This window comes from Polyodon spathula, chromosome 10 (genome assembly GCF_017654505.1).
Source record: "Polyodon spathula isolate WHYD16114869_AA chromosome 10, ASM1765450v1, whole genome shotgun sequence".
Lineage (NCBI taxonomy): Eukaryota > Metazoa > Chordata > Actinopteri > Acipenseriformes > Polyodontidae > Polyodon > Polyodon spathula.
The window spans coordinates 44,060,419-44,080,431 of record NC_054543.1 but is presented as its reverse complement, the minus strand read 5'-3'; the positions used below and the strand labels follow the sequence as shown (position 1 = coordinate 44,080,431).

Here is a 20,013-nt window from a genome sequence, read left to right as displayed (position 1 = left end):
GTTAATGAACCTCACATGCAGGTAATAAAAGCCTAGCAAGTACCCTTTAAGCCTTCACAGTTCCATGTATTTTAGGTAAACGCAGTTCAGAATAATGTTTGCCATTTATATTACTGTTTCATTGATTGCCTGTTACATTATCATTAAAATGCACCTGTGAATCAAACACCCTGCCATCCATAACAAAAATCAGCAAATGCATACTTATAAAATATATACCCCTATATGATATTTAACATGCAAAGTTGGCAAGATTCAATTCACATGTGTCGCCATTCTGTAAAGAAAAGAAAAAAAGGGAAGGAACCAGTGTGGATCTACACAGTTTGTATTTTTAGTGTGGAAACACTGACAGAATGACGAAGGGTGCTGTGACAGAGCGAATAAATCCATGTCAACAATCTCCTTCCTGACCTGTGAGGGCGCTGTATAACAGGAACAGTGTGCCCTGGACAGGATGGTTTGACAGTTAATTCCTGGGGCAGTCGGCCATCCAAAAAAGTGGGCGGAGCAACAATACTAGAAGTCAGCGCCTTACTGCGGTAGGCGATGTGTCAGTCATGGATCGGAGGAGACGTGATTGCACATCATTGTGTATAGTCAGTGTTATTATTTAAAATCCATTAATAAAGCTTAGTTATTTACCATTGAACTGTTGTTGGACTGTTGTTTCTAAGCACTGTATCACCTCTACACCTGTGCACTACAAAACATTTTGTCACAGGTACCAAAACAAAAACCCAAATCAATGCTTTTTTAGACAGGATGTATTGGGGAAAGAAGCAAACACGGATAGTGTGATTTCTATTAGGAAAAAATTGTTTAAGGTTTCAATAGTGCAGTATACATTCTATCACATTCCAACCATTTATATAATACTTAATATAATAAATCCAGAAAGATACAGACCAGCATTTTGAATCTACTCACCCCTTGTCCTAAGATGCCAAGGATGGGTATCACTTTTTCCTGTGCAATGCACTGAAGGATTCTGGGCGCCCCATACAGACCACCCATACAGGACGCCAAGGAGGAAATGTACAGTCCAAGTAGAAACAGGAACCCCACCAAGGAAACCTGCAATAATCAAAGAGAGAGACATTGGCACTCCCAGTCCCACCGCAGCACTGTGAGCCAGTCAGTGCCGAGCCATGTGCCCATGGTCATGGTCTCACGCAAAGTTCAATTAGGGAATGCAGAAACCAGAAATGAATGCACTCTTTCCCTGGTGACACACATGAAATACAGACTCCTAGCAATGTCTGTGAAAGATCTGGAATTGTTAGGGTTGCAATTCCAGTGCAGCATACAGGGAGAAAGCCCCAATTGAACACCAGCTAGACCAGCTTGTCTCTGTTATATTATAAAATCCATCCACCACCCAGATACTGCAAACAGGACCCGATTGTTCCTGTTTCTTTTTTAAATATGATTGCTTTCCTTATTATTGCTGTATCATCACAGCTGAACCAAAGTGTCAAAAGCTTCCAAAGGCATAGAAGTAGACAGAATTAAAACTTATAAGGAAACAATACAAAGAAATAAAAGAAATCAGAAAGTCAGGGATTCCAGCTTACAGCGTGAGCTGTGACACACAGAAGACAAGTTCGTGCTGCACTGAAGCTGTCATGCTACAGCAGCGACAGGGTGGTAGGTCATGATTGCAGTCTACCGCAACAGCATGCTTCAATGAATGACAATTATAGTACATGACATATGGAATGCAGGGAATTCCTTAACCCTGTTACAACACTGCAGCGCTACGGTACATAATAATCCAAGGCAAATTTAATGAAGAAAAGACTCCCTTAACCCTTAATACAGAATTAACATGAATAATCCTTGCAATTTTTTTTCTCATTTCATGAGAAATTGAAAAGTCATTATTTCCTAAATGCATGTGGTCTGCTTAAAGGGTTGCAAATGCTAAAGCTCCATTATTCAACTGCTAACAGCATTTAAAAGCTGTAGCTCCATATACAGTAAGCCACAACTGCATCCTTACATTGGTACCATTTAACCTTAGTTTCCTGATTTAAATGTGCCTGTTTGCTTGAGCATATAAACATCATTGAAACATTGGCATGTCATAAGAAAATCAATCTAATAGATGGGTTTTTTTTTTTGTTTTTTTTTCCCCTAACATGTTTTAATATCTTCAAAATCTTATGTTTGGAAACGATGCAGAATTTCAACAGGAATATAAAGTTATGTATTCTTATTGGAAGTTATACATTTAAAAAAAGGGAGCAATCATCTTTAAACTAGAGGAAGAATGTATTCTGTGTAACATTAATAGAAATGTGACTGAACAGTGTATTCCTTGAGAATGTCTTCATTAAAAAGGAGCAAAGGCAGGGAAATGTGTGAAATACATGCCATTAAAGCTCTTCGCTCTAGCTGGAGACACTGGCTGAATATGGTTGAAAGCAGCTCTTTACAAATGTGCTGGAATACCCAAGGCGCGGATACATTTCATTCTTTAATACAAGTCCAGGATTAGCAGAAATATAGGGTTCAAGTGCTGCTATTAGAACATGACTGCATTTTAAAATGACTGTAGTATATCAAAGACAATGCCAGAACTATTAATATTCATATTAAAGTCTTCCTATTAAAGTCTTATAACACCACCAGTGGTCCTGTTTGTGTAAGGAAATAAATTAGGTGGAGCACGGGGAGCCCAGTGAACGGGCGTTGAAGAATGGAAGAAAACAAGCTTACGAAGCAAGCCCAGCAGCCAGCTGCCCCTAGATTTACTGCTTTTTTTGTCCTCTTAAACACACAGAATTCACTGAAACCTAATAAAGCTGCTGCCCAAAATAAACGTAGCTCTGTTTTTAACGGGCTTGGACTGTTCTTTTTGATTAAAATTTCTAATATAGAAATAAATAAATATAATTGTATATGAAACACACCACAGTTTCAGGTCAACTGAATATAGTAACTACACTGGTATCACACAATTTTTTAAGACTCTAAACAGAGCTTAATTTAAATACGGCCACCCTTTTAATCTCAGTGGGACTAGCTGGATAAATCCAGGTTATCACATTAATGAATCACTCTTGTTTTTCCCTGGGGTGAATCATATTACCATAGCTGAATACAGTAAAACGTATGGTGGTCTGCGTTCGAGCAGGAGAAAAGACCAGGCTTCCAGTATATCAAACACACTCATACTATAAAGAAATTGTAAATTTGATTCGGAAATGTGAGAGTATCATTCTTTCTCCATGCTTAGTGTTCTCTCTCTCTCTCTCTTTTTTTTTTTTTTTACCTTGCTTTAATTATCCTTCCTATGTTTTTCCCTTTTCTTGAGGGAAACAGCTGAACTGAGGTTTTTATTATTATTATCACCATGAGATAAGACAGAGTCAGTAACAGACCAGTATTTACCTTCTCTGCTATCAAGAAGTCATATCGCAGCGCCTCCCTCGTACAAATGGCACCCAGCAGGAACACAAAGACCAAGTACAGGAACCACCTGGAATTACCCAAAATAGACAATACTCTCATCGGTTTTCCCACGTGGAATAAAAAAGATTCTCAAATACGGTTTGCACTACAAAATTATATCACTGGTAGTAAGAAAAAACAAACAAACAAGGCTTTTGATCTTTAAACCGCTGTGCGTGTGGTGTAGATTCCTAGAACTACTCTAATGAAGGCACATCTAAATGATTTATTTTAAGGTTTTACCTTAGCATTTATGAGAAAGATTCCTAAAATACAGCAATGCTGTCTTTTTATCACAACACATGTAGAAAAGGTTAATTACGGGGGTCTGTGGCTTCCTAGGAATCTGGAGAACAGGCACAAGAACAGTGTAGCTTTGTACACATATTGCCTGGCCCATAAAGACAAACGAAATCTGTGCCAGCATCGCTAAATGAAACGTGTCCCTGTTTAACTGACGGTGGATCTAAATATTTACAGTTAGTTAACAAACTGTTTCTTTAGAAAGCTCTGGATGAGATGTAAAACCAAGGTCCTATTGTAAGTGACTCTACAACAGCAGCAGCAGTTGTTGATGCATAGTTCACCCCCTAGTCTCTGTAAGATACTTTGGCTAAAAACATCTGCTAAATGACAAATTAATAATAATTAACGAAGTGGCTGAATGAAGCCCAGTGTAGTTTTGTTCAGCCTAGGGCTAGATTTAGGAGGAGCTCTGTGAGGCTGGCAAGCTGTCTACACAGCTGGTGCACCATACAATATTTGGAATCCAGGAAAGATTGCACATGTATCTCTCCAGATTCATCTTTCAAGCAAATTTCTAAAGTGCTATTATCCAATGTAACATTCCTCCGATTTGAGTTAATGGCGACCAAATCAAGTGTAACAAATCCTCACACTGGAGCGCTCCGGCTCTGCTTCGCAGCGCATGATGGTTTGAATGGATAATAGCTGTTTCCAGATGGAATATAGAACAGATTGGTCACATTTGGGTCGCTGCTCTGTATCCTGCAAGCAAGCACTTCCATGGAGGACTTACGAGACACCGATGGCAGCCAAGGACCCCACTGGGATGCTGATCGCTGACTTCTGGAGGTCTGAACTCATGTTGAACCCGGCCATCACACCTGCATTTGAGAGATGATAAATGCACATACAGAGGCATTATCATCACGAAACCTTGAATACTAAGATGACCAAGGATATAAATAACATGTCACAGACGTCATTATCATGAAAAATAAGGTCTCTGTGTGCGGAGACAAAACCGAACAAGGTAACTACAGACCAATAAGCCTGACTTATTATATGTAAACTTATGGAAATTATAGTAAGATCCAAAATGGAAAATTACCTATATGGTAACAGTATCCTGGGAGACAGTCACCATGGTTTTAGGAAAGGGAGATCGTGTCTAACTAACCTGCTTGATTTTTTTGAGGATGCAACATCGACAATGGATAATTGCAAAGCATATGACACGGCTTCGCATAAAAGATTAATTCTCAAACTGAACACAGTAGGGATTCAGGGAAATGCACGCACATGGATTAGGGAGTGGTTAACATGTAGAAAACAGAAAGTACTGATTAGAGGAGAAGCCTCAAAATAGAGCGAGGTAACAAGTGGAGTACCACAGGGATCAGCATTAGGTCCTCTGCTACTCCTAATCTACATAATGACTTAGATTCTGGTATAGTAAGAAAGTTAGCAGCAAAGGTTATTCTAAATGATCTAGACAGCATTCACAACTGGGCAGACACATGGCAAATTATATTTAATATAGAAAAGTGTAAGGTACTGCTAGCAGGCATGACAAATGTACATTATAAATACCATATGGGACATACTGAAATTGAAGGAGGAATCTATGAAATAGATCTAGGCATTTATGTTGACAATGTGGGGAAGCTATAAAAAAGGCCAACAAAATGCTTGGACATATAGTGGAAAGTGTTGAATTTAAATCAAGGGAAGTAATGTTAAAACTGTACAATGCATTAGTAAGACCTCATCTAGAATACTGTGTTCAGTTCTTGTCACCTCGCTACAAATGGGATATTGTTGCTCTAGACAGAGTGCAAAAAAGAGCCACCAGAATTAATTAGAACTTTTTATTATAAAAAGTTAAACTGCATTATTGCAAGATTATTTAACTGGCCTGAATGCAGATGTTACACAGTCATCCACATCTGTTCATATTTTTCATTTTTACTGAATAAGACAACACCCACATAGTTGAAAAGTTTCTTAATATTTTTTTAGGATTAGATTTCATGATTGGGTGTTTAGGGGTGGAAGACTTGTGACCTATAGAATAACTTTAGAATAAGCCATTATTATATATAGTAACAAAAGGAGACAGCTGACGGGCCAGATCCCTGAAATAACCTTCACATTCGCTGTTTTTTCATTTTGTTGGATTTTCAGCTGCCACTTGCTGTGGTCACCCTTAGATAATCTGCCTGCTTTTCCACAGATAATTCCATTATTGCCATGGAAACTGTCAGCAAGCTCTCCCTTTATATAGTTTAAAGTTAAACCAGTGAATATTCAACAGATGCATGCTTTCCCACCAGACATTTTTTTTTTTAGCAGTGGCAGCTGTCCTTGTTTCACATCAGGGGCAACCCAGCACTGGCTCAGAGAACCTGAAAAACATGGGCTGCAAAACCCTGTCCCCTGTGACGCTGCTGTATATAAAGACTAGCCTTCACTCCAGTACAAAACCATTTCAGACAATTGCCTTGCTTGTTTTTTGGCTGCTGACCGCTCACCAGAGTTATGAGTGGAGAGCTCAGGCTTACCTGTGGCTGCAGGGAAGAACACCCCAAACACAGAGAAGAAGGACTCTCCAGGGGTGTAGTCTGGTAGGGTGTTGTTACGGAGCAGCTCCTCTGAATACCCAACAAAGCCATGCGCTGCAAATGGATTCAAGAAAAGGAAAACAGAATAATAAGCATGGCTTTATCCATAAATAAAGTATATCAATATCATGATCATGAAAACAAATAATGATTTTGGCAGCTGACTTTTCACAGGATGGTAAGAGATCAAACATCAAGCTAAATCTGGAGAAACACCATGCTTAGAAATGTATGCTGTCAAGAAAACAAGCTGGTACCTAAAGTGTGCTGCATCTGAATAAGATGGATCAGGCCATCTAGTTACTGAGGGCATGGAAAAAGAAGCTGGCAGGCCAAATGTTGACTTGGGATCTGTGGGCACAGCTGGTAAATGGTGTGCTTCCAAACAGCAGAAGACCAGATTACAGTTGCATGTACTTTTCAATTAAGTATCTGTTTGAAGAAAATAAAGGCAATAATGAAGGCCAGCTTTCAACAGCAACACACTGGTCTTGTTTGTGAGAGCAGGCTGGAAAGAGGACACACTGTAGTGTGTATCAGTCAACAAGTCTGGTCAGAGCACAGCGATCCTTGGAACGCTCTGCCAGTGGCTGCTGGTTATTTGGGGTGAGTTCATTATGTAACTGCGCAGAGGGGATACGGACCTTGCCAAGGTGCGTGCAAACTGGAGCTCGTTTCTGATTATTCAGAGGCTGCCAAGTTCAATTATCCTGTTCACAAGTTTAAGTTTAAGCAAATGTCAGAACTTAACTGAACTGAACAATGCAGACTCAGTGTCAGGGAAAAGTCACTTCAATTGTTTATGTCTTTCCAAAGTTAACTCTATTAACTATTCGATTGATCTAAATGGTGGAGAAAAATAGGGGCATCATTAAAAGCCTTAAAATATAGGGCCTTTACATGGTACAGTTTGACAGACAGAAATACACCAATGTGGGAGCTCGTGTGTGGCACATCTGGTAAAGGCACTCCTGCGCCCTATAGCCTGGATGTCACCGGTTCGAGTCCAGGCTATTCCATTGCCGACCGTGGATGGGAGTTCCCAGGGGGTTGTGCACAGTTGGCTGGGTACTGCCAGTGGGAGAGGGTTTGGTGTCAGCCAGGGTGTCCTCTGCTCACTGCGCGCCAGCGACCCCTGTAGTCTGGCTGGGCGCCTGTGGGCTTCCCTTTGGGCTGCCCGGAGCTGTAGCTGCATGGTGAATCTGCAGTGTGGGGAGAGGCAGTCAGCTGGTGGCACATGCTTCGGAGGACAGCGTGTGTTAATCTTTGTGCACGAAGACTGATATAGACGCTGATGTGTGGTACTACACAAAGTTAAAGAAATCTTCTAACCTCCAGGTAATCTTGCACTTCTTTGACTGACATGCTTTGCTGCCATTAACGTGCTTTGACCCAGATAAGGTGAAATGACCTAGAAAGTGCAACAGTAACAGGCATCCTGAATGCAACAAGCAAACTGAGACCAACTGAGTACCAGATATCACGTTTTAAAAGGAAAATACATGCTTGCTACAGTATGATGTGTTTATTTCAAAACTACACACTTCAGACCTACTTTATATATGGTAACAAACGGACGTACCTTTATGGAATAATTTTGTTGGCTACAGCCACTTTAGGAATTCTCACAGAATGTCAGCACATGATGATGATCATGATATTAGATCAGTTAAAAGGGATTGGGGGTTAGCCTGGCAAAGATTTCTGACCTGTACTAACAATTATAGGGGACACCAAATGTTCACAAACTAGATGCGATCAAGCTGTCTGATTGAAGGCACCTTGATAAACTGTAGTAATATTTACACAATAGTGTTAACCCCCCATCTCTGTATAACAGACAAATTGACAAATGTTTTTGGCTAGGGCACCCTCAATGCAAGTGCTTAAATAAAGTCCCAAAGCAGACCAGTACACCATCCAGCACCTTAATATTCCACACACACAGTGGACCCAGAGAAAAGCAATTTCCCTTTGGTTATCTTTTGATGGAAAAGAATGTGTTCCCTCAGATTAATGACGTGTTTACCCGAAAGGAAGTCGCCACCCATCTGAAGCACAGCCTGTTTATCCCTTCTAAGTTGCTATTCTCAGAGTGGAGCTGCTCACCCAGACCTCCTCTTCACTGGCCCACTTCCTGCCTTTGCTCCGATGCTTGCCGCTTGATTTTTTTTAACCCTGTACACAACAGCAGGGCTCCAGCCACGACCGTGGAAGGAGGTTAAACTGGAACAGCGTCTCCCTTTTAGAAAGTGCCACACAACAGAAGGAAACCCGCTTTAAATAGAAACGCAGTTTGAAGTACTCTGGCACCCGATGGATGAGATCGGAAACTCGATTCTAAAACCGCAATAAATAATAAAAGTGTACAGATTAGCCCACCTGAAGCAGCTCCTTCAGTTTGAATGGAACAAATGCTTCACCCTTCTGGCTCAACTTACAAACTATTACACACTTTCACCAAGGCAATCAATCAGGTGTTGGCAACTTCTGTATTAAAACAGCAATGTGGATAATCAGCAGGAATTAAATAAGTCTGGCACCCTGAGATTAGATAACGGGGAAACAGTACAAGCAATAGAAAGTTTCATGGTTTCACGCAGTCAGACTGGTCAGTAAACAGGTGACTGTTTGTTTAATGCAGGATGTTTTAAAAGAACAAGGCAAAACACAAACATCCTGCGGCATTTTGATACTCATTTTGTGAAGAAGCGTCGGCCTGCCTGTATCAGTAGATGATCACAGCAGTAAAAACGATATCATTTATATACATTGGAACTGAAATAACATGTCATTTCCTGATGGTGGGTAACTGTAACGAGAGTAACGTAGACACAGTTTTTAGCACACTGTTCATTCGGCACAGCGGATGCTGTTTTCACTTACAAATGCTATGTTACAATTGCAGTGCCCCACAATCAGATTCACATTGAAGTATATGTTGCTGGTGTCTGTTTACAATGCTATTCTATAGTTCTGTCTCCTGTGCACTCCTCTTTATCAGGAACCAGATCTTGCTGACCATCCTGGTGGTTGTAGAGCTGCCTGGTCACAGAAAAGGCATTACAGGGAGTATGTGAAACTAGGCATTTAGATCTGTCTCCGTTTAGATCAGTTGAATTGATCGGTTAATCTCTTTTGTTGTGTTGTTCGGATCCAACAGCTGGTTTCACCATCATGAATTAGATGGATCAAACCACCTAGACAAATACTTTTTTCTCAGTTTGAAACCGATTCAGCAATGCCACTCTGGGACCCAAACAGGCATGCTCCTACAAATTCTACCATATTCCAAATGCTTTTATTGGATGCATTTTCCAAGAAAACACCTATTGAGACAATATTTTCTTCCTAGAAAACAGTACCTGCTGGCTAATAGACTATCAGATGCTGGGTTCTAACCTGCTGGGCCACAGGCTCACCATTGCTGGAGTTTTCAGGATTTTCAGCCTGATTGTATATGGTGGCCCAAGTTGTCTGAAAGCACCATGTGTAAAATAAAGTAAAGCATTTATAAATGCTACATCCGATGGTCTTTTAACATTCCCTCCCAATCAGTTAACATACGCGTCTGGAATGGGAATCTTAATTTATTTCACCACAACTTGAAAATATAAACAAATCCAACCACCTTAAATCATTTGATGAAGGAGCGAGTGTGCAATTACATTTTAAAATCTGCATTTTCCTCAAAATAAGCTGAATTAAATGGTCCTGAAAAATTGCAGTCTTCCATCATCCAATCATAGCATGTTAACATAAAAATGTAGATTAATAGCAGATATCTTACGCGGTGGCTTAAATAGTGGGGCTGAATATATCTCATCTGGATTATTGCCCCAGAGGCTCAGATAAACAGATGTTGTAAACGGTACAAAGCAACAAACATCTTTTCTCTCTTGTGTGTTTGCCTGTACGAGTTCTACAGTGAGATTTTGTTTTACATTAAAAAAAAAAAATGGAAACATTTGTGACCTACAGTCTGCACTTCTGTGTAAATGTGCTGTCCTTCACATGACTGCTTAAAAATGAATCATTTTATACAGGGCTGATAGTACGTGCTCAGAGGACATTCAATTTGAAAAGTGTACAAAACTATTAGCATACAATTCCAGAAAACAAAGTACACAGCAGTTTGCCACCACAAAACTTCAGGAAAGAATGATCATCATCCCTAGCGAGCGTGTATCATTTTTAAAAGAGATTTGAAATCAAAATCTAAGATGATGAAGATTATTCCCAAAACTTTAAACTGCTCCTGTCACGCGGTGTAACCTGTCAACATGAACCTTGGCAGGTATCATCCTGTGCTGATTACAGTTCAGATGCAAAAATAATTTGGCTCCTGCATCAACCAAAATGGTGGCCTGATGCATTTTTTGGAAAAACCTTTTAAAATGTTCATCTTAGGAACCGGTGAACCCATTGATCTGAAACTTTGCGTCATCAGCAACCAAACCCGCTTCAAGTTTGCGAAGCAGAAGTTGCTGTGATAAATTTTACTATCAAAATGGCTGCCACCAAATTAGCCAAAAACGGGCCCAAACATCAAACTGCTTCTGTTTGCAAACCGTTTAATCAACTAGTTATAGGATTTATAAGCTAGCTTTACATTTTAACTTAAGAAGAGGTCTAAGGTCACAGACAAGGTCATTTTTTTGGATAGAACACATATGGTTTCCTATATGTGTTCCATAGTAACCGTTAACTTATCTGCACTTTGTAAGGAATTATAAGCTAGTTTTACATTTGACTGAAGATTTTGAAAGGTTTTTAAAAAAATGTGTCAGGTGGCCATATTGATTCACACACAAACACCATTTTTGTCGTATTAACGCAGGGATGATGCAAGTCAATGTTGGAGTTAATCAAATAAACCATGTACAATGGAAGCGGTTTGAAATTTAAGAAGAAAATGTAGGTCTGGCGGCCATCTTATTTTACAAACGAACCCCATGTTTCCCTATTTGAATTCCATTGTCCCCAGGATGATGCCAACCAAGTTCAGAGTTAGTTGGTTAAACGGTTTGCAAACAGAAGCAGTTTGATGTTTGGACTAATTTTGGCGAATGTGGTGGCCTCCACTTTGACAGTAAAATGCATTGCAGCAACTTCAATGGGTTCAACGGTTCCCAAGAAGAACATTTTAAAAGGTTTTCCCAAAACATGCATCAGGCAGCCATCTTGGTTGACGCAGAAGCGCAATTATTTTTGCATCTGAACTGTAATCTACACGGGGTGATACCTGCCAAGTTTCATGTTGATCTGTTACACCGCTTGTGAACAGGAGCAGTTTTACAATAATAAAAATTAAAAAATAATAATAAAAAAATAAAGCCTAATAATGCAAATATTAAAACAATATATCAGACATTCTGTGAATACAAAACAATTGTTTTAATTGTTGGCAAATAACTGTGGAGAGACTACGTACACAAAAAGCTCAATGTCAGAGTGGGTGGTAAATGTGTGCTCTATTTGAAGAAAGAGCCCAGGACTGGGAGCTGGCTCCAGGAAGGAATAACTGGAAGGGTCAGAGCAGTGGCGAATCTGGATCTCTGATCTTACTGATTAAAAAATGTGGGTGAAACAGGGAAACACCCAAGCCATTAGCAAACCAGTGAATTACAGTAAGAAGGAGTTTCTCAGTTCCAGGGAATGGAGCACTGGGGACATCCTTACTGAGTCTCCAGTCTATATCTGCTTTTCCTGCATAGACAATACAAAGCACTGGAAGTCAAGTATGAACTCCCATTCCAGTACTGAACATTCCGCTTGCTAATTAAATCTCAAAATTGCATTCTGCTACGGGAAACCATTTTTATTTTTATTTTATCCAATTTAAACACTCCTAGATCTATTCACATGACCTAAACAGTGGCAGATAAAAATAGTGTTGTTTTTTCATGTTTTTACAGACAGACTGTCAAAAGGCTGCCAGATAGTTTTTATAGACCTTGATTAGCACTAATCTTGGAAAACCTAATGTTACCTTAGAAATGCTAGTCCAAGACTAGTGCTAGCTGGAGTGTGTGAAATCAAGGCATTTAGATCCTTCTCCGTTTAGATCAGTTGAATAGATCAGTTTATCTTTTTTGTTATGTTGTTAAGCTCCAAAGGCTGGTTTCACAGTCCTTGATTAGCAGTCCTTGATTCTTGGACTACCTAATGTTAACTTAGTTAAGGCAGTCAAAGACCAGTGCTAATCAGGGAAAGCTAACGCAGCCACTTACGTGGGCTACATCCTCTCTTCCATACTGTTATTAGACCAATTCTAAGAAGCGAAGGCATGTAAGAGCTGCTGCTTAACATTGCCATGCAGCACTGAAGATGGTAACGGTAATGATATCGTATTATTAAATGTAAGAAAAACAAGACAGAGAAAAGATATACAGTCATTTTACAATTGGACACCTATGACGAGAGACTTGGTTCCGCGCCTAGACTAACATGGACTCAGACTTTCAAATGTATTCAGCATTTTGGAAAGAAAAACAAAGTGATTATGGAGCGGTTTTTGGCTGATTTTTAAAATACCTACTTATATATAATGTGATACAATTGCACCAAGTTGTGCCACTTTTTGCAGCACTATACTTTTCCCCCACATGCTTTTATACTGCTAAAAAAAACTGCACAAGGCCCAAAGCTACACGTGACCCTACTTTAAATCAAATCTCTTTGTACCTGGATTCACAACCCTGCCTTCTCGCTAGCCGCTCACCACAAGCGAAAAATCTTGACATGTTTTTAAAAAATAAAAAATTGTACAGACAGAATCATGTTCCGAAACATGTAACCCAAGGCATACCAACCGTGTACACACAACTAAAATACGACAGTGACAGTCACAGGGAAAGGAAGCAGTCATGGTTTCAAGCATACGGTCCCGAAAAAAACCTTTTCACAGACGGCAAGCCAGAAACACGCAGCTTCAGAAGATCACAACTTTTTTTTTCATTGTTTGCTATCTCTTTAAAATATGTGTTGAAATATATTTTGGAAATAGCAACACAGTGGATTCAAAAGAGGCACAATTTAAAAAAAATAAACAAATTTCTTATTTTAAAAAGAAGGATTCGTCTCACTATGATATATAGAGTTTTAATGTCAGAATCGGTGCAATATTACTGTCAGTAGTCCCGGATGAAAGAACACGGTAAAAAAAGTTTTTAAACACAGTAGTGGCTGTACAATCCCATTAATAATATTAATCACATTAGTACAAGCTTGTGTAACTAGAACTGCGATTGGTCAGGTGGGCATTAATATTAACATACACTAATAGCACTGTCCTGCAGTGGAAAGAAAACCACGTCAGTCACAATAATGTAAAGGATTATGCAGTACATTAAGATCTCTGCAAACCTATTCAGAATTTAGGAAATCTGTAATGACATTTTTTCATGTGGCAGTAAGTTTGACATATATTAAATGGGAATCAGAGTTATAGTGCAATTTAAATATACTGTTTTACATGTATTGTAAAGGGTAGGGTCTGGCATTTAAATATCTACGTGTTTTTAAACAAAATACATGGGTTTTTACTTGTGAAACTGCATTTTTAACTTGTTTACAGTATTGTTAAGTGGCTTAAGTTTTTCCAGCGTTGCTAAAAATTTTTAAGTTACTTTAGCCACAGTAGCTAACTAAATGAAAGTTCAGAGGGACCGTAGCAACCCATCCTGTCTCAAGATCTGACAGTCCATTCGAATGCACCCTTCCTGTCCCAGCACCTAAAACAGGCTTCTTAACAATGCTATCAAGCACATCTGCACAGCAGTTCATATTCCACAGCTGGCAGGTAACCAGTTACTCAATGTATTTCTAAGGCTGAACCACAGAAAAGGCTGGCTCTCGTTCAAAAGTGATGTCATATGAATACAATGAGGTATAATTGGAAAAGCCTGGGTAAATTGCTACTTTCATTTTTCAAAGTAAACATCGAGCACGATATTGTCTAATGGTTATTACTCCCGTTGACATGCCCCGAGCCTGGGTGTCCAGTAATGTATCCCCGCTAGTCCCTAACCCCTGTAGTGAAGCCTGTCTAACACAGACCAGCCAACTTGGAGGCCTTTTCTGTGCTTTAGAAAGTCAGCAATCAGGCAAAGGCCAAACCCTGGGGTCAGCTGTGTAGCATCAGCTGACACACACATCCTTCCTATCAACCATCAACAAACACAGGTTTCTACACAAACCAAGACGGATGTCACAGCCCACACTTTCCTGGTAATTGAGATGTGTGCTAAGCAATTAGTTTATTTAACATGGAATAATAAAAGTAATTCATTTACCCACTAGCAAGTAAATAGTACGGTATTTCTGTTGATGCCTACTTTAAAAAAAAAAAAAAAAAAAAAACTCAGATTTGCTTTTTCGACATAATTGTTAACTACTACATCTATTATCTGCCAAAACATGTTTTTGTTCTGCAAAATCCTTAATATCCTTAATTTCCTTCTTTTCTTGTTAGCCTCCTATCAAACACTGTCACATATTTGACCTCTGTTTACACTCTGGATCAAGTCCAAACTGAAGGATAACTTTGGCAGCAATGTCTGAAATTGAAGCATGCCTCACATTGTCATTGCTAAGGTTCTAATATTTAGTGCAGGAGTTTTATAGAAGACAGTAACAGCGTGTTTAACTTCATGAACAAAGCTTATCTCTCTAATCCTGTCAGGCATTAATTACACTGCACTGGCAGCTGGTGGAAACCCACACCAGCATAGTCTTTACTACACTCTACATGACACTACAGGCAACAGAGACACCTGCTGGAGAAAAAAGAGATTACATACTATTTGAAAACAAAGCCTGAGACAGGCTGTCGAGGCGCTACACTGCTGGGCATTTTCACAGTGCGATACCGCTAGCCTGCACCCGGACACACAGGAACAGTATGCACTACCTGGCTGGCTTTTCTTACAATATAGAAAAATGGAATGGTAAAGTACACTAGTTGTCAGTACCACACCATAATCTATGTATTCGAATATTATTTACATATGTGGCCAAAAGTTTTGCATTACCTAAGAGAATATTAGAATGCAGACAATTTAAAAAAAAAAAAAAAAAAAAAAACTATATGAACATAATTTCGATACTACAAGAAACTACAAAATGGTATCTCAAAAGTCTACCGGTAACTACAATAGCCTACAGTATTTCATGTTAGATTTCGAAATGTAACATTTTAACATTTTTGGAACATTACAAAGCGATATGTAATTTCAATATGTCACCATAACAACATTATTCATTCCCCCATATAATCTACTAAATGAAAACACTCGTTTGTTTCTCGGCGTTGTTTTTCTGTATGCAGGTGTATGAAATGAGAGATCAATTTAGCAAAGAAACATACAATACGTTTCTCACAGCAAGTGTTAGAAAATATCCTTTTACAGCCAGTTTACTAAAAATATTGTATATATTGAGGCGATGTACAACATACTGACTCGCCTGCCCTTTTATGAAATATGGGAGGAATCAAAGACTTCAGGGTGCTTGGACACCTCCGTAGACAACAGTTCCATTCATGACTTTTCCTGGCAAGCACGTATTGTCAGCACCTGGCTGTGATTGGTTAATCCACCGAAGGTACTGTGAGGTAGCCAGACAAATATCGCTCCGGATTTGATTTGAGCGGTACCGCTCAGCGTCACAACGGGACTAGCAGTATCGTTCCGAGTTGATCTGTCCAACAGCACATGATAGCAATGTCAGTGAAGCAGGCGGCAAAATGCTTTGCTTGCCAAGCCCCACCTGTCTGTCCCCTGGGCTTAAAGCAGACGGTGAATGTATTTTGCTTTATGCTATAGCTAGGCTTGAAACTCACACAAGCCTTGCACCCAGCTGCATGAACTCCTCTTAGTAAAACTACAGACTCAAGTGTGACTTGACCACGCAGTGATTGGTGCGATCATTTCAAAGCAGATTTACTGGACCAGCAGCCTGGCACTCAATTCAATAAAATACCTACAAAAGGCTAAGTTCTGAAACGCAGGACTGGGTGCAGGGCTAGTTCAAGTTTCATGTATTTTTTATGTATTGCTGCTCTCCTGTTGCCATCCGGGAGAAGCTTTGAAACAAAAGTTATTTCTTTAAGCACGTTTATTAAATCTGAGTAAAAGATGAGCTCTCTTGAAAGGTGTACCTGGGTCTAAGTGAGAGAACGTCCCCACGACGAAGTCCAGTGTGGAGACAGCGAGCACGGCCAGCAGGAGCAGCTGGAGTCTGATAATCCACTTGACCCCGGCGAGATTAATTCCCAGAAGCCCCAGCAGCACTCCCATGGAAATCCCCCGGACAGCCCAGATATTGCTGAGGCTCAGCACCTCTGCAATGGACTCTGCGAAGCCAGTGATGTACATGGCACCTGCAACACACTGAAACACAGCAACCACTGCAGACACGCTCAACCCTGCCAACTGGGGCTCACACTTCTAAAACATATACCAGGCCAAAATGAGAGAAGGAGCCTTGGAGTAGGGACATATAAATAATGAATATATATAGCAGGGATCTGCAGGCTGGTCGGTCTTCCATGTTCTTCACCCCTCCCTGAGGAGATATGGCAGATTTGTTAGAGCAAACATCAGTAGTTTATTATTTTGCAACTTGAAATGTTTATTTATTTATTTATTTATTTTTTAAATGGAGTAATTTACACTTTTGAGTAAAAAGCTTTGAAAATCTGCCCCATAATCTGATGTGCTGCTGTTACTGTAGTCCGTTTGTTATTAACCTAATTGCAGATGTGGTACGGTTTTGAATAGTAATGTTCTGATGTTTTTACCCAAGGTGTGTACCCCTGTTAATGACGCTTGCAAATCATCAGAAGGCAGCGCTCCCATGTTCCTTGATATCTCACAATCATGTTTAATTTTGAAATATTATTCCCTGGTGTTAGTTTACCACATTCTCTCATTAGTCTTCTCTGCACTCTACTCTGTCAGAGAGCAGACCTGTTTGATAGCATTCCCCATAGTTACTTCCTCCACCTCTGAATCCTGCTTGTGGCCAATGTGGCAGGATGTGGACTACATTGCAAACTCAGGGATTTTCCTTTTTATACAATATCTATTTTTGGCCAGACAGTGTACAATATATAATGACTTTCTAATAGAGGTAAAAACAGAAAACCTTTTACACCTTCTCAGCAAAAGGACAGTACCTGCAACATCACAGGGCATCCAACACCGTGTTCCGAAGCAAATTAGAAAACTCAAATGGTTCACGTTGGCCATCACATGTGTGAAGCTCATTAAATTGTGGCAAAGAATTTGCAGTAATGCACATGATCAGCCTTTACGTTAATGTACCTGTCCAAAGACGTAGAGGAGACCGACTGTCCCTCCTACTCTCCCTCCAAGGACTGTCGAAATCATGGAATACACTCCACCGCTTCCAACTCGACAGCGCTCACACACTCCCAGTCCCGAAAACACGGTTACCAAGGCAACCACCACCACCAGGGATACCAGGAGCATGCCAAGCAAAACACCAGTGTTGCCCTAGAAACAGAGAAATACATGTTAGTGCATAGTGTGTACAATTGAAAGTTTAATAATGCTTAATACTACCACAAAAACAAACAAACAAACAAAAAAAAAACCACACTGATATTAACTTTGAACTAGCAAGCAATTCTTTGCTATTGGCTAATCCAAAGGATAATACATTTTAGTACTGTAGCTTTCACCCTCAAAAAGGCATAGCCTGATATTCAAGCTGCAAACCTACATAAATCTTTAGGTGAGATGCAAGCAGTCCAGGGGTGCCAATTTGCAAGCAGTATCACAATTTGGAAAGAAGGACTTCAGTGGTGGAAATAAGACTCATATTGCACAGCAGTTTCAAACTGCTATAAAATAGGAGCCTTACTTCTATTCCCAGGCTTGTCCCCAGACCATACAGGAAGTGGCTGATCTGCGAATTGAAGCTCTAACCTTCACTTCACATCTTTAACTACATGTTAGAGATAATACTATTTCAGCGGCAGGAAACTCCAGTCCTTCCCTTTGGATTAATAAGTTAGGTATAATAGTATTAGGACCTGTTCAGATTGGTCCAATTTTAAGAACTGCTTTACCTGTAATATCTCACACTGAACAAAATACCATGAAATGTTTTAAACTGGGACATTCCCAAAGATGCTAAAAAGGTCACCTCTCCCACGAGGTCTTAGGGAATGAATCATGAAGTATGGCTGACTGGAGCAGGTATAGGCATTGCAATCAGAATTCAGCAGCCATTTTCTTTATCAATGAGACCCCCAAAGCAATGCTTTGGTCTAACACTCACCACAAGCCACCCAGTTCTCAAGAAGAGAACGACTCCAAAAATATTGATCATGCAGGTGGTGAAGACCCCATCCCAGGTCCCGAACAGCACAGGGTCCCAAACAAACAGCTGCACCTTCCACCAGGGCTGACCCTGTGCCTGGGATACCTAAACAAACAGTTTATTTACTATGCATACTGTACATGCAAACCTAAATATTCAGATATGAACCTGACAACTATTCCTCCTGCTGCTGCTTCATGCAATATACCTTAACTTGGCAAATACTCCATTATTATAATATTTTCTAAACAAAAAGCTGAAGACACAGATTAATATTATCATATCTAACTAAATATTTGAAAATGTGTCAAATGTTATACAGTGAAAGGCTACCTATTGCAAATGTGTCTGTACACCCAAAAGACTGAGAAAGGCGGGTATTGGAGACTTGGTGCAGTGGAAATATCCGAGTTGGTGCACATTGGCATCTGTCTGTGTCACTGTGACTTATTGTTTTAATGTTGAGAATGCAGCCTAGGACATTCTGGCTCTTAAATATAGATGCTGCACACTTTACTGTTACAGCCAAGGTGATGGGATAGCTAGCCAGAGAACTTCAAACACTTGCTCTAACCTCAACATCAAACTTATGCTGCTGTATACAATAGTGTAAAACATTGGAAAAGCTGTAATTTATAAAAACTTGCTTGTGCATCCTCATGAAACAGCTCTTGCACATGCCCAGTGGTTCTCCTGCGGCTGTCATTCCCCAGCAAGGCACCATTGTCCCTCACAGACTTTCTGTGCAGGGCAGACCAGTTCCCTGGGTGTCCCTCCATTGCCCAATAGAAGATGTACAGGCACAATGTGTCAGCTCTGAGTTACTAGAATCCCCACGCTGCTGAATTCTTAGATCAATGGTCCACATTTTGTCAGCACCTATGACAAATTTAGAAATTGGTTTAGCATGCATGTTGTAGTAACATATGAAATAAAAGCTAAATAATCACCTATAACTGTGTATTAAATATGATTTATTGGTTACAACAATACTGGTAACAAATATATAATTGTAGGCAACAATTCTCTCTTCATTACCAACATAGTTTCCCTGTGTGTAAAAAGGGTGTAAAAAGCTGGTTTTGTGTGTGTGTGTGTGCCATGCCATGCTGCTGAATGAGGTACAGTATCTGTCAACAAGCACCAAACCAGCTCTCAGAATCCACGGCTGCTAAAATCCAGTTGTAGATTACAAAACTAAAAAGCACAGCTAAACACTGTATCTTATCCTTGATCAGTCCTTCTAGCCAACATTAGAGACACCAGCTGAAGTCTGCTCCTGCTTCATTTGACAGATGTGGAAACACCTGATTGCATGCAGTGATTCCCTAGG

General features: G+C 39.9%; 1 protein-coding gene across 1 annotated transcript in view; it reads right to left on the bottom strand.

Annotated features, from left to right (window-relative positions):
• Positions 1 to 20,013, bottom strand: part of LOC121322381 (solute carrier family 12 member 8-like) — a 29,559-nt gene that overhangs the window by 7,174 nt on the left and 2,372 nt on the right. Inside the window, exons 2-9 of the mRNA XM_041262245.1 lie at positions 19,328 to 19,559; positions 18,639 to 18,785; positions 17,657 to 17,848; positions 16,489 to 16,720; positions 6,267 to 6,380; positions 4,499 to 4,586; positions 3,400 to 3,487; positions 931 to 1,077 (exon numbers count right to left, since the gene is read on the bottom strand). Of these exons, the coding sequence (XP_041118179.1) occupies positions 931 to 1,077; positions 3,400 to 3,487; positions 4,499 to 4,586; positions 6,267 to 6,380; positions 16,489 to 16,720; positions 17,657 to 17,848; positions 18,639 to 18,785; positions 19,328 to 19,459 (1,140 nt within the window). The 5' untranslated portion in view covers positions 19,460 to 19,559. The remainder of the gene's footprint in view (positions 1 to 930; positions 1,078 to 3,399; positions 3,488 to 4,498; positions 4,587 to 6,266; positions 6,381 to 16,488; positions 16,721 to 17,656; positions 17,849 to 18,638; positions 18,786 to 19,327; positions 19,560 to 20,013) is intronic.